Source organism: Brachycentrus maculatus, unplaced genomic scaffold (assembly GCF_059751285.1).
Source record: "Brachycentrus maculatus isolate JH-2025_06_01 unplaced genomic scaffold, ASM5975128v1 h1tg000498l, whole genome shotgun sequence".
NCBI lineage: Eukaryota > Metazoa > Arthropoda > Insecta > Trichoptera > Brachycentridae > Brachycentrus > Brachycentrus maculatus.
The window spans coordinates 796,131-811,407 of NW_028281244.1; the positions used below are offsets into that span (position 1 = coordinate 796,131).

The window sequence follows — 15,277 nt, forward strand, 5'->3', positions numbered from 1 at the left end:
TATTATTTTTGAATTAAGGACTTTTTTATTTGTAACTCGGATATAACTTACATGTAGTGTATTTTGTCGAATGAGTATCATATTGTACGTGTTCGATTTAAGCGATTTTGCTCAGCGCGGTGTATTTACGGGCCGAAGTAGCCGCGTTAAACGAGGTTCCCCTGTTTTGTAACCATATTAGTACTATACACCCGGGCAGGGTTTCTCGGCACTTCCTTCACAAACGATCAAACGAATGAATGAATCGATACAAAAAGTATAACTTTAACAATCAAAGCTAATTAAACACAACAAACAATATCGGATTCAACATTTTCTTTTGACAATATTCGTGGAAACAATAACGTTATTCAGTTCAGAACACAGGAACTCAGATTTTGGACAAAATTCTCAGGAATTTCATCGGGACAAAGATAAAGATAAATGAAATTCAAATCACGAATCAACGAAAATTTTATTTGTACTCGTATTTTTTTTGTTTGTCTTTGGAGGGCAAAATCAAAGGTTGTTTTACCTTCGATCGTTAAACTTCGTTTTAATCAGTTGACAAAATATTAGTTTATAAACACAAACTCCGCCTTAATGAAAATCGCCAACTGCTCAATTTGAATTCCTGTGTCCCGAAAATTTCACAAATGAACTGAAGGGATCAGCGATATTAGATACATAGATTCATATATATTCACAATTATCATGCAACGCTAATACAATAGTTACGTAACAACGAATCCTGTACACAAATTCATAATAATATCAACTGTTTTCCATTAAAAGGAATGATTACATAAGAGAACCGGGAAGTTCGTCGCGATGACGTCACCGTCCCCGTCGGCGGAAGTGCGCAAACAGCGCGCAGTGACTCGGGGCGGCGCTCCAGTGCCGGGGTCGCGAGTGTGTCACTTTCTACTCGGGGCCGAGCGCCGACCCTGTCCCGGAATACGCTCCAGGAGCAACATTCTCCCGCTGTTCCGGAATGCGGGGAGGGGCGGGGTGACCTCAGGCGGCCGAGTCAAGGCTGAGGGGGCGGGGGCGAGGGGCGGAGGGAGCGCCGGGGATAGGGAAATCAATACTCTCGCAAGCTGACTACTCCAGTCGCTCCAGTCCTGTGTCCTCCGCACTCCGCACTCCGCACTCCGCACTCCGCACCGAGTCCGCGCTGCAGGGAGTTGCTCTGCAGCCGTGACGAGAGTATGTGCCGTACGTACAATCGGCGTACTTATCCATTTCTTAATTTTAGCAACCTTTGTTCACACAATGATACATAGTGCGTACTACACACTGCACACTCTACACACAGTCCAGTCGCTATATACTATACACGTAGTCCGGTTACTATATATTACGTAAAATGATATCGTATTCAAATTGGATTGGATGAATGGAAATTAGATTTTTTTTAATAAAAATTTCATTATTTTAACTAGGACAGAACAGGGTTGCAGTCGCGAAATCCGGTTTAAGACTACCAATGAGCTCTTTTAATTGATATAAAATAAACACTGCCGTACTTCAAAAAAATCTATTCCGAAAATCCACAGTGATTGGACTAGAGCACGCACGCTTTAAAGGCGAGACTCGCCATACCCAAATGAGAGATGCGAACTCTAACAATTGGATTGAATAAATTCTTTTAAACGAACATAAAATCGAGAGACTGTCAATACGACATTTTTAAATCTAAATAAATACGCGAGATTAGACGGTTTACGCTGTATATATTTTAAACTACCGCGCAAATACGAATGTTTTATCGATGACGGAAATGAATGCATCGCTCTCTAAAGGCCACTAGAACTTCCGAAATTGGAATGTTTAAAAGAAATCGAATTTTATAAAAAAATATAACAAGCGTTATTCTTTGTAAATATTATCTTCACTTCTGACGAGATTTATTGATTAAATTACGAATTAATTTTACTCAACTACTCTGGGAAAACTGAATTATATGTAAAGTATTTAAATAGTATTTTATTATTTGAAAAATATATATTTCGATAGAAAAACTATCAAAATCGTCTGGTTCGCGGAAGAAAAATGTTACTAAGTATGTGTACCAAATAAAAATTTCAACAAAAGACATTTTAAATTTTCTCGCGATTTGTAAACTTTCTTCAAAATCGATTTACCTCAGTAGTGATAATACTCAACTTTCTAGACTTTGGTCTTCCCGATGAACCCTGAACGACACAATAAGCATTCCACCCGGTCGCGGTCTACTGGACTACCACAAATTTCACTACCTACTTTTCTGTACATCTATCTATCTCGCTACTCCTCTTCGCCGACTGGGTGCGGTCTCGGAGACCTAAGACATCGACTGTCTCGGAGACATGTACATCGACTCCTCCCGAGTCACTAGTGTCACTAGTGAGAATCCATTAGGACCTACCACCGTCACGCCTCACGCCTTTACGCGAAATAAAATCAACAAACAGGTACAAAATGAAAATTAATTTTACATAATTCAGGAACTGGAATTATAATTTATGGAAAGTTTTCAATACCAACACGAACATGATATACATATTATATATAATGAGAATAAAATCCGCGGGGATTTCTTATTTTAAGGCTAATTAGAATGCTTTTCGATCCTCAAATCTTTAAGTTGAGCTCGCACATCGATGTTTGTGTGAGAATTTCACGATTTGGTTCGCTATCCTCGATAATTGATCCGAAGCTAATAAGATGAAAGGACACTGATTTCAGTGTGAATTCGTCACAACGCCCAAATTTCAGCTCAACCTAGTATAGCGATATGTGCGAGTGGAATGACGAGCGGAGTGGTGAGGGCAGGGGGGAGGGGGGAAGAAGGGCGCTCCAGAGGGGAGGCAGGCAGCTACTTTTTCATAAAATTGCCAGAATTTTTGTGCCAGAAAAGTGTTCTAGGTTTACCGACCGAGTTTCCCGCTGTACAGTGTACGTAATATTATTATATAGGATTGAGTAGGAAGGAGATGCAGGTGTGTGGGTGCGGGGGAGGGGGAGGGCGGGGGAGGGGCGGGAGCGTTTCGTATAGGGGCATACACACAAGACGTAAGGGATGCCAGTTTAAATTAAATCTCTTTCTTATCAATATTAAGTGGCCTATTTTGTCGGACAAAATTCAACCGGAATTTGAATGATTCTCCTAAGAAATGTAATATTGTTTCTTACTATCCAATCCCTGGTACGTTTATACCGCACATCTATACCGCAAAATCTTCTATCTGGTTCTATTTTGAGTAGCTCTTGAACTAAGCGAGATGATGTCGCGTGAAGATATTCAAGGTTTAGGGTTTTATAATAATTTTATTAGTTTCTGCACTAGGTCTAAGTTTTGCTGTATAATGAAATTGACTATATCTGAACTATTCTGATTCACAGCTCGAGATGTGCACCCGTAAGGCTGTCATTACATTTCATTATTCGACAAGTTTAAACGTCGAATGGCTTTGATGTTTTGCATTAACAAAAAAGGACTTGTAAAATTCTAAAATTTTAAAAGTTAATACCATTATTAAACATTATATTGAGAGGCAAACTACGTATAAATGTAATTTAAATTTTTCCTTTTCGGTTATGAGAAAGTTTTGATAAACTATATACTCGTATACTTGATTCGCGATTGAACAAACTTCCTCTCATTATCTGTAGTTTTACTATTTGTTTAGCGCTGAAGATTGCTACGCCATTACACGAAGGTTAATATGTCAGTGGCAACCCTAGTGCAAGTATGCGTGTTAGTGTGTGCGTGTGTGTGTGTGTGTGCTGTGTAGAGCGTAGTGTAGAGAGTGGAGTGGCATCACCGTCTATTGATTTTCCCGCGCAGCTGAGGTCGCCTGCGGGGGGTGCGGCGGGGCGGGGGGGAGGGGCGGGGGGAGGGATCTCCTCCCGGGCGGGAAGGAAGAAAAGCTCGGATATTAAATCGCGGAAATTGTGTAAAGAATTCTGTAATAACATTCCGCACACAGTGGAACGGTGTGCTCTCGATGGCGCGTGATGTTATTAGCCCGAGGCGAGGGAGAAAGGAAAACAAAGTTCGCAGTTCGTAGTGAATAATTCACGATGAACCCCTTCTGTTTCGGTCGCGTGTCGAGTAGCCGTCCACTGTCCGGGCTCCCGCGGCTGGACTTTCCCTAAACTTTCCTCGTAATTCTGGTGGCCGACTTCCCTCCGCAAACGGAAACTTTATAACCGGACGTAGTTTCCTTCGAAAAACTTACTCCGTTACTGAAAACTTTAATTACATTTTATTTTACGAGCAAACGGAAGGAGAGAAACGAAATGTATCTTCCTCGTTCGGGGAAACGTCGTGATAAACTAGCGTCTATTAAGACGCTAGTTTAAATGATGTTTTAAAAATGTGTCCGTAGAATTATATACGGACACATCTTTTTGTAGTCCATACCACTAAGATCGATGAAATTAAATTGAAATAAAAATGGTTTATACGAAAACTGCGATTGGAAAGAAAACACAAATTCGTTTCCACTAAAGTAGTCAGGGAGATGGGGGCGCGCCCGGTAAGGCCTCACCGAATCCCGAGCTTTTGATTGTGTCTCGTAAGATTACATACGAACAACGACCGAAATACGGAAACCTATTCGCTTTTAAAAGTATTCACCTCACGGTCTTAATTTCATTAGACGAACACGTGTGACGAGTCCCGCGTCTGCCTCCGCTGTCACTTTCCATCTCTATCAGCCGGAAGAGCTGTCTCCGGGAATTAGCAACTCGACGAAATGAAAAGAGACAACTTATTATCTCTGCCGAAACCGGGAGGTATTAGAAATGGGTAGTAAATTTAATCTCGAATCAGCCATCGCAAAAAAATGAAGACCATGGGGAAAGTAAAATGACTGTCACATTTTTCAAAAATCTACAAAAAGTACACGACAGACTGGCGCTGGCGCCATCGTGTTGCGGGATAGAGCCGTGACTGCGAGACTGGATCGGGACTATCGGTGGGGTTGAGTCTCGTCAATTGTCGAGTAAATTCGATAAAGTAAATTGGTAAGGACCAATACACGATACACGGACAATTTAGGGAGAAATGCCGACAAAATGCCATTAACTCCCGATCATAATCAACTTTTTAAATTTACAGCGTACAAACTAGGCTTGCTGCATAATACGTTTATTCTGAACGCTCTTTCTCAAAAACATTCACTCACTACATAATAACAGATAACACTTGCTGTGTTATCGTTTTTCTATGCAGCTTCATAAAGCCAAGGCGGAACAGCCGTCATAATTATTAATAATAATGATCCACGGTATTGTAATGTATTTCTCATACTTTTCCAGCCTATTTGTTATCAGTCTTTATTATAGAAACTTCAAGAATCACTTGTTTTTTTTATTTTTTTTATTACGATATTTTAAAATATTCGTATTTGATGCAGCAAATGATTGCAAACTGAACGCTAAAGCGTTAAAAAGAGAGAAAGTTTTGTTAATTTTTTATTTCCAATTCTTACTGTAATCCTTACGTGATATTAAGCGATTTTTCATCGCTAAATGAGTTTGTAATCAACTGACACGATTTATTTTGTTGTAAAAAAGCGTTTTCTTCGACGAGGTTGTTTGACAATCGTTTATTTTCTCCACGTGGTCTTCAAATATATTCGTCTAAAATTGGCAAAGATGTAACAGGCATTTAGATTCGGATGCAAAGTATGTCTAGGACACGAGCGCACGGCCAGAGGTCTCGTCTCTATAGAAGAATGGGGTGCAGTGTGACGAATCGCGTCATTCTGAGCGCTGCGCTGCTAACGGTGCTAAGCTATACTTTTATGACTAATTAATGAACAACAAAAAAATTACGAGACTTGCGAATAAAAATGACATTTTAAAGTAAATTACCGACAATTTTACGACTGGCCACATTCGAAGCGAGTTATTTACGGCTACCCTAATGTATTCTTTGTTTGAATGTCAGAGTTTCTATAAATTATGTATGGAATTGTGTCAACATATCGAGCGGAGATTTCCGGAATGACGTCATCCGAAGGGAGGAGGTTATAAAATATTTGGGAGAGCGGAACATATTAAAGAATGTCTCCCTTCTGGATAATGGCCGTAGCAGGGGCCGGGGGGCGGGGGGCGGCGGAGTGGGGAGGGGGAGGTGAGTATTAAAATATTAAAATGCCAGAAACATGTGACTCCTGGGGGAGGAATACACACACGAAATAAAATGTCGACTCATGCGCCGGGCCATATATTATATATAATATTTAATATTTTCCTTAGAAATCATGGCCTGGTTTAAAGTAAGAAAATTTATAAATAACCATTTAATGACTGTTTGAAATATTCAACTTTTCTTATCTTCAATAGGTACTACCGCGGCGCCGCGAGACGTGGAACGTGCGACTGGTGAAGTTGTGTATTTTCATTTAACGAGTGATATACTTTTGATGTTTACCGGCAGTTTACAAAATAAATTTGATATTTACGATAAGTCTAAATAAATATGATCAAAAATGAAGAAAAAATCAGGTTTCGCAACTATGGCTTTAATAATATGTAGAGAAAGGTCCTTCGGAAAGGAAGAAACTTCCTAGCGAAACGCCAATCATGAAATTATACCTGTTTCAGAAATAGTTCATCCCTTTAGACATTTGTTCATACACAAATGACATATGGCAACTCGGTTACATATGGGTAAGGTAAGCGGTTCCACGTCGTGGCTAAGCTGGACATACGTCCAGTACTGATTGTCTCCTACGAACGTCTTTAATATTAAAATAGGCATCACTTTGGAAGAGTCGCGAGGAGTAGGTACTCACACAGACAAAAACGTCTCGTACGAACGAACAACACAGTTTATAACGATACAATAATTTAAAAAATTACATAAAAAGTTTAGAGTTTTATATGATACAAATGTACACCTAGTAGGTAAAGTTCATCATCCCTCTACGCGCTGCACTGTCCGCACTCGGCGTGGGTCCCTCCCCCCTCCCTCCTCCCTTCACCAGGGGCGCGGGCGGGGGGGAGGCTCGCTGGGTCAGTCCCCGTTCACTGTCACCGTCGTCCAGTTCCAGGGGCTGCTGTGGTTCTTCTGGCTGCGGACAAAACGACAAGTTAGGCAGTGCTACCAACCACACGCATCTTCTGCATCTAATTCAGCTAATCACCTTTAAAACATTGCATCAGTAATACAATGGAATATATTTACTCGTTTATTCAATCTTCTCAAATATGATTAACGTTAGTTAATTTTAAGATTTGACTAGACCTGTAAGTAGTTTAGTGTCTTTAAATATTTTTTTATCGATACACACACGATAAACACATTTATTTTAAAGTTGCGCTGATATACATATGATATGGTATGTACTCGTATTCCTTTGAAAAGAACATTTGACATTTCATTTAAAGAAATCAGCGCTGTCATCTATCTGTAAAATTAGTCAATATTTTGTGTAAAATAAGTTAATATTTTAAGAGCTTAAACCTTTTTTATGTATTTAAAGTACTTTCCGAATAATTTCCACACTCGAAATACTATATATTTATTTACAAACACCTGGACACACCAAAATATTATTATCCGCAAGTTATAATTGTAAGTAAAAAGAAACATACTCATTGGAGGATCATTGGGGATCCAATTAAATGGAAGAATTCTTAGGTGGTAATTTTCTTTTCAACCAATATTGTATAATTCAAATTTTTGACCTCCTGTGATTTAAAGGTCATTTAAATTTGTCAGCTTTTGTGACGCTTTAAAAAAAGTTCGCGAGAGAAAATAAAATAAATCATGATTTATGTCGCACCATTTAAAATTTAGCACAAGGCACAAATATACGAATACATGAATATATTATATATTACGAGCTACACAACCAGCAGTCGCAATCGGTAGCAAATCAGTAATAACACAAATGCTCAACTCATAAATCTGCGTGTATTTCTCGAATTAGTCAGTATTGCTTCCGGTGATCGCCAGATCGGTGATTAGTTCCGGCATTATAGTAACTACGAAACTAGTGGCCGACAGGAGGCTGGAGATGGGCGACAGGTGACAGAGACGGGGACTAGGATTGGCCCACATTCCCGTAATAGATGAACTTTACAGCGAGACCAGAAAATGCCAATGGCTTGTACTAGTACTAGCGTCGGACAAATAAATTAATACTGAAAATTCTACCTGTCGTCAAATTGCAACATCGCCGTACTAGAGACAGAAGACCAGACAGCAAAAATATTTTTATCGTATTGTACAGTATATGGTATACATTAAATATATCAAATGCAGACGCTTTAGTAAGTAGGTACTTATTAAAATACATGTATTGATATTTCTTCGCAATGAGCGGAGACACAGATAGTGTTGCATATTTATTCTTTTATTTTGTTGTGTGTGTACTCGCGTAACTGTAAGTTACGGATGAGAAAAGGCTGACATTTCAAACTCTCAAAATTATTGTATATCATTAGATTTCTTACATTTTTACGGCTATTTATATTGTAATTGGTTTTTAGAATATTATAACATTGCGCGTCGATACTATGAAGGAGGTTATAGAGATTCGTTAATCTCGATACCAGGTTTTAAATAAACCAAAACACGGAACAAGCCTCATATAATATATACGGATTCCATAACAAAAAATAAGAAAAATTATAATCTCAAATATAATTTCAAAAGAATTGTACAATATCCCGATTTTTTTTTTGGATTTCATTTTTGATGGATATTCTGGGGATGGCCCTTGCAAATATAGCTTATAGGTTATCTTTCCACAAACGTCATGTGATGTCGCAGTAATAATCCAGAGTCTCGACTCTGATTTCACGCTCTCTGTGTTGGTGCTATTTACTTTGCTATCTTTTTTATTTAAAATCGCTTAGCCAAAATTTAAAACTACTGTGGTGATACAAGTAAAGGGGGATTGATATCTAAGTGTAGCGTTTAATGATGTAGTATCGACGTGAATGTCACTACATGTAAGTAAATTTTGTAGGCGTATTTCTGTATGTTGCTAAAATGATTTAACGAGATGTTCTAAAAGATCCCACAGAGATGGATTTGGCTGTTTAAACACCGAGTCGAAGATATGTAACACGATGTCTTGTGACGCCTGTGTTTGGAATTATTTCCACAAAGGTTAACGGCCGACAACCGACAACCCGCAGTAATGAGAATCGGAGGCGACTTTAAGCTACTAAAATATTACCGACGCGTTTTGATCGTTAATTTTTCATAAGAGCCCGGAAGCTGTAAAAATATAATTATTTTATAAGTTTACAGCGGCACAACTGTAGACCATTCTTACATATCGCGTAATGAATTCGTATTGATTTAATGTTTCGTTTTTATGACATTCGAGCTAATTTTATGATGTATTTACATAACGTTTCAAGAGTTCAATGGACTTTTTAACATAACAGGCATGTTACGTCGTTATACTTACTAATGCTATTTTTATAATAACGTTTCGTAAGGCGAACAATGGCAGTCCAGGAATTATTATCAATTGTTTATGAGTTTTATATCGCGGTAAGTTATATAAAAATGTACACAAATTATACGGTGTTTGAAAATGATGCGGAATGCATCGAAACAAGTGTCACAGTAGATTTTAAGAAAAAGTGGTATTTACTAAGTAAAACATTGATTAAAAATAAATGAAAATTCCGTTGGAAAAATTACTAAATTTTTTAAAGAAGGCAAAACCAGTGTAATGTTGTATTATACATACATATGTAGAAATTAACGTCTATGAGGATCCAGGTTTGAATTTTGGATGGATCAAGATTAATAAATTGAGTTTCAATGATTTATTTACTACCCATACGTAATATTTATTACGCTATTTATCCTGACTGACTTCATCAAATTAATGCAACAGGTTGGTAAAAAAGGAAAAAATCAGCTGAAAAAGTACCGCTGAAATATAATTAAAAAAAACAACGTATTTCAACCAAGAAATTTAATTTCCTTCATCTTTTTTCTGTAATCGTTTTTTTTAAACTTATTTTTATTTAAACTCAAGTGACACAATAAAATTTCTTATATTTTAAGTTTGTTTATTAATTTTTAGCATAAAGTTGAAAACTAACAAAGTCCAAGATACATTAACCAACCCTGTTACAACGGGGTTGGAGTCCCAACATTTTAAAGAGGATTTAGACTACTATTAACCCCCTCCTGGTTACAAAAAACTTTTTATTAAAATAAATTGATTAAATTAAAGTGTTCAATTAAATGCATAATCAACATTTGCGTGGTGAAGGATTGGTGTATTGAATTGAAATAAAGACGATATGTATGGTTTTTATGCTTCGCTTTATGGATAATGCAATTTGAAATAAATAAACCGGTGACTTCTTCATATACAGTAATGGAGTAAATACGAAAATGAAGGTTCGATTTGTGTAAATAAAAACATTGGCATTTCAATGAATAAATGACCCAATAAAATAAATTAACACAACTTGTCATGTGCGTATGCAAATATGTACCCCACTCACCTCGCGAATTATATTATTTGGCGATGACGAACTAAACTGTTTATATTCATACCTACTTATAAATATGAAATATGTGACATAAATTTGGTATTTGGTTGCAAAAATATAATTTTACACTGTTACGTGAAATAGTGAGCTACTCCCACTCGCGACCCAGAACCAGTGCTAACATACTCGTAACATTAATATACATGATGTACAGATTTGCTTGTGACACAAATCGATGTATCATTAACGTGTAAACACACAATTTACAGTTTCTAATCATTATAATTTCTAGAAACCCCCTGGAGTGCCTCAAATCATGTCTTTATAAATTATAATGTATGATTATGAATGCTTATAAAGGGTCCGCCAAATAACTTTTTTTTTTTGAAAATTTTTTTGAAAACATCGAGTGTAGCTTCGGCTGTGTGGCACGTAGCGCCGTCCTGTTGAAACCAAATGTTGCCAATATCCTCCTCTTCAATTTTTGTGAACAAAAATCCGTTCAACATGGCCCGATAACGATCGCCATTGACTGTAACGGCCACTCCTTGCTCATTTTCAAAGAAAAATGGCCCAATTATGCCTCTGGACCAAAATCCGCACCAAACAGTGACTCGTTTTGGGTGTACCGGCTTTTCAATGTATGCGTGCGGGTTTTCTGTGCCCCAAATACGACAATTTTGCTTGTTTACATACCCGCCAAGATCAAAATGAGCTTCATCCGAAAAGATGATTTTTTTGGCAAAATCGGCATCTTCTGTAAGTCGATCGCAGGCCCACTCAGCGAAGCGAAAACGCATTGGATGGTCAGTTGGCTTCAACTCCTGAACCAATTGGACTTTGTATGGCGTCATACCAAGGTCTTTATGCAAAATTCGTCTCAATGATGTCTCCGAAATGTTCAATTGTTGAGAACGACGGTGAATTGATGTTGATGGCGCTTCACGCACACTTTCTGCCACAACATCGATATTCTCGGGTGTACGCACTGTTTTTGGCTTTTCACGCTTTGGTTTATCGATGAGGATGCCAGTTTCTTTCACTTTTTTCACAAGATAACGAACATACGGAGCTGACGGTGCTTCTCTTCTTCCAAAAACCGTACGCAATTTTCGCACACATTCTGCAACATTACCATGATTTTCAAAGTAATGTCGCAATATTTCCCAGCGTTGTTCAAGCGTATACACAACCATATTCGCTCAGCGGAAGGATAAAACTAATTATCTGTCAAATCAGACATGAGCTAAGTGTTACCATTCACGAAATAAGCACTAGTTGAAAAAAAAAACTTTAGATGGCGGACCCTATATATATATATATATATATATATATATATATATATATATATATATATATATATATATATATATATATATATATATATATATATATATATATATATATATATATATATATATATATATATATATATATATATATATATATATATATATATAATAAGGAAATCTTCCTCAATGAACACTTAATGGTCACGGAAATAATAGGGCAGCTACGAAATGAGTTACCTCTCAATAAGAAGAATGCACATTGAAAAACGTTCCTATTCAACCTCAGAACACTAACCATCTATAACATCATCACCTCCATCTGGATAATCTCCATCCTCCATTCAACTGCTTAATTGGTCTTATTTCACACATCTCCGCACTGTATTTTATTAATGCAGACCAACTACGAATGGGTAGTACTGTCTGCCAGCCGATCTAAGCTCTAAAAGGACAACTCTTGACACGTACCTTTCTGATGTTGGAAAATAATGCTTCGTAGCAATGAATCGTACAAGAAGTTTAAATAAATAAAACACACAAAAATTGAAAAAGTTATTTTGATTTATTGTTCCGCATTCGAGTGTAACATTAGAATCGTTCTTTATTACAATTTTATACTCCCAGAATGTTTACTTCATATAGCCCTTTCAACGTTTTCAATTCGTTTTAATGAAGGGTAGAGAGTTTCTTTTTCGATAAATCACCGTATGCGGGAGAAGAATGACTCATTGTTTCGGTTGAATTGACCTCTGTAACAAACGGGACATCAGTCCGGTAATTTAGAGTCGCGCTCTCGACTCGCCAGAGGCTGCAGCCTGTACCCTGTATTATGGCTGTAGAGTTCTGTCATGCGCATTGAAACGCCCGCGTCTGGTGACATTGTGCATATATTACCTTTTAAGTATAGTGTACATATGAAATAAATATTTTTAGATTATAAAAATAAAAATAATGAAAATTAGTATTACGAGAGAAAAAAGATACATACGAGTATCACTTGTTTATTTCCAATTTTTCGACATAAATACTGATTACTATACCATATTTGTAATAATCCTTTTCTCGTGTTATATTCTGTCCAACAACATGTTCTGTTTAAAGCAGCTTTTACATATTAAATCTGTGTTTAGAACTCTAGTACTCGTAGTGTATTATAAAGTTATATGGTATACCCTTATGGGTCCAAGCGTCTGAGGCGTCGAATACAAGGGGAAGTTAACGCGTTAACTGCATGGTGTGCAATATATCAATTTAAATTTATTAATATTCGGTAAAATTCCCGAAGTAAAGTTGCCTACACTACGTAGATTATATACGCTTAATTAACGTTTACGGTGCTCGCTACAGCGAGCTAGAACTAGCATGGATATATTTTTTGCAAAGTTCTAAAGTTTAGTGAGTTATTACTATACCTACATTCACAAACATGGAACTCTGCAGCAGTAATAATAATAAACAACTCCCATTTTTCCACAAGTCGACTGCTGTTGGTTACCGGCTACAAGTCGCATAACTCACCCGGACCCGGGACCCGGGATCCGGGACTCGGGACTCGGGACTCGAGCGAGAATCGAAGGGAGCGAAGGACCTAATTTAATTTGTTATGCCTATTAAGTGAGAACGGCGGGAACAAGAGATTTATGCCTTTTGCGCTGACCGGTGGCGGTGACCACAATCACCGCTTGTACTCAACTATTGCGATGTGCCTATTGTGCCGCCCACTAGGTAGGTAGGTCTGAGATAGTGGACAAAGCGTCAATTATTGCCATTTCAAACATGTGAAACACGCCATCAATATTTATAAATGCGTATATATAAATATATGATAAATTAATCTTTTATATAAAAGTTTGCTCGAATAAGTTAGCCAAATTGTTGAAGTTACACCAGTCTTATAAATACACTTTCGGTATAAAAGTACTGATTATTCACTGTTATCAGAAATTTGATACTCAGTATGATGAAACTAACGAATTGAAATGAAAACCATTATAGTTGAAAATTCAAAGAGCAATATTTAAAATATACTCTAGGAACTAAAAGCGGTTTTTGGTACTGTTGAATAAATTAATTTCCAGTAAGTTATTCAAGCAACGCCTCACTGAAAGAATTTCAGTAAATATGACTGAACGTATACAATCAAAATATATGACATTTGTATTATAAAGCACAAAAGCAAAAAAGCCACCCTGTCACATGTGACGCCATGGCGTATAGCGCTAATTTGAATGTTTATTTATTTATTTCAAGCCTAACTCAACTTCGTGTCGGGTTGTGGTCCCGTGGTAAGTATCGCGGACTCTGAGTCAGAGTTGCTGTGTTCAACCGCAATTTGATACATATTTTTATAATGAACCGGTTAGGTTCACTAAAATAGTATGAAATTGAAATATTTGCATATACATATCGCTCACTCCTTTCAAGAACGTCATAAATCAAAAATCGTCAGTTTTCAGATGTGCATATTTTCGGAATGCCCAGAAAATGTTCTATATCCCAGCAAAAGCGGCATATTTTAAACTTAATATTTACCCGCTACAGAGCAGAAAGTGTTGTTTTTGCATTTTGAAGAAATGGTATTGTTTAATTATCTTTTTAAATATACTAAGTATTTTTCAAATGGAGAAAAAACCTTCAGGTTTTACCTAAAAAGATCTGTTGCACAGTAAAAAGTTCAATAAGTGTCTTGATATTTATTTTTAATACATTGTATTATGTTTTTAAACTTTAAAAACGTTCTCCTGAAAAATCAGGTTTTTTTATTTATGACGTTCTTGAAAGGAGTGAGCGATATATGTAATACAAATACAAATATTTATTTTTTATAAAAAACATTAAACATAGATAAAATAGAGATATATAGGAAGTTAGATACGAAATAACAATAAGATTCATTTTGAAATGTTTGTAAATGTATGAAAACATCACCGGGCCTTAAATTCGGGAAGCTGCTTATTAGAAGAGGGGACTCGCACAGATACTCGTAGGGAGGTATTTATATTACATTAAGTCCTCATCCATTTATGAGTAGCTGCGGAGTGCACTGGAGCGATATGGGAGGTGGAAGACGGAAGGGCGGCGAGGGAGGGCGAGAGAGTACTTCACTCCGTGTGACTATAAACACGTTGCTCCGACTCCCGGGAGATTACTAGCTGCACACACAAAACTAGTCATACTTATCGACGACAGACAGATGAATCGTCCGTCGTACTACCGACAAATCGATTCGATGATTTCTATGCAGTTTTATCTACTCTTAAATTTTGAGAGATCAAAATTGATGTTTCGATCCGATATGATTAATGTGGAATATTTCGTCTTCCGTAATTCGAGAAGGCGTTTCAAAAATAAAGTATCACAAAAGTAAATATTTTATTATTGTTCGACGAGATTAATTATATAATAATCCTTCTACAGAAACATGGGCATCAAATAAATAAATAACTAACTAGGAAATACCATATTTCGAATGAGATAAAAGCGATCATAAATGAATGTTTTATTTTTAAATTATGTTATTAAGCTATGTT

The 15,277-nt window shown here is 36.9% G+C and overlaps 1 protein-coding gene across 2 annotated transcripts in view; it reads right to left on the reverse strand.

The window, feature by feature from the left end:
- Window positions 1-6,984: 6,984 nt before the first annotated feature.
- Window positions 6,985-15,277, reverse strand: part of LOC148301955 (uncharacterized) — a 66,109-nt gene continuing 57,816 nt past the window's right edge. For both annotated transcript variants that reach the window (XR_015838722.1, XM_088272451.1), the window contains one exon: window positions 6,985-7,052. Coding sequence is in view for 1 of the 2 variants with exons in the window: in XM_088272451.1 (XP_088128577.1) it covers window positions 6,995-7,052 (58 nt within the window). In the remaining variant the exon portion in view is untranslated. The remainder of the gene's footprint in view (window positions 7,053-15,277) is intronic.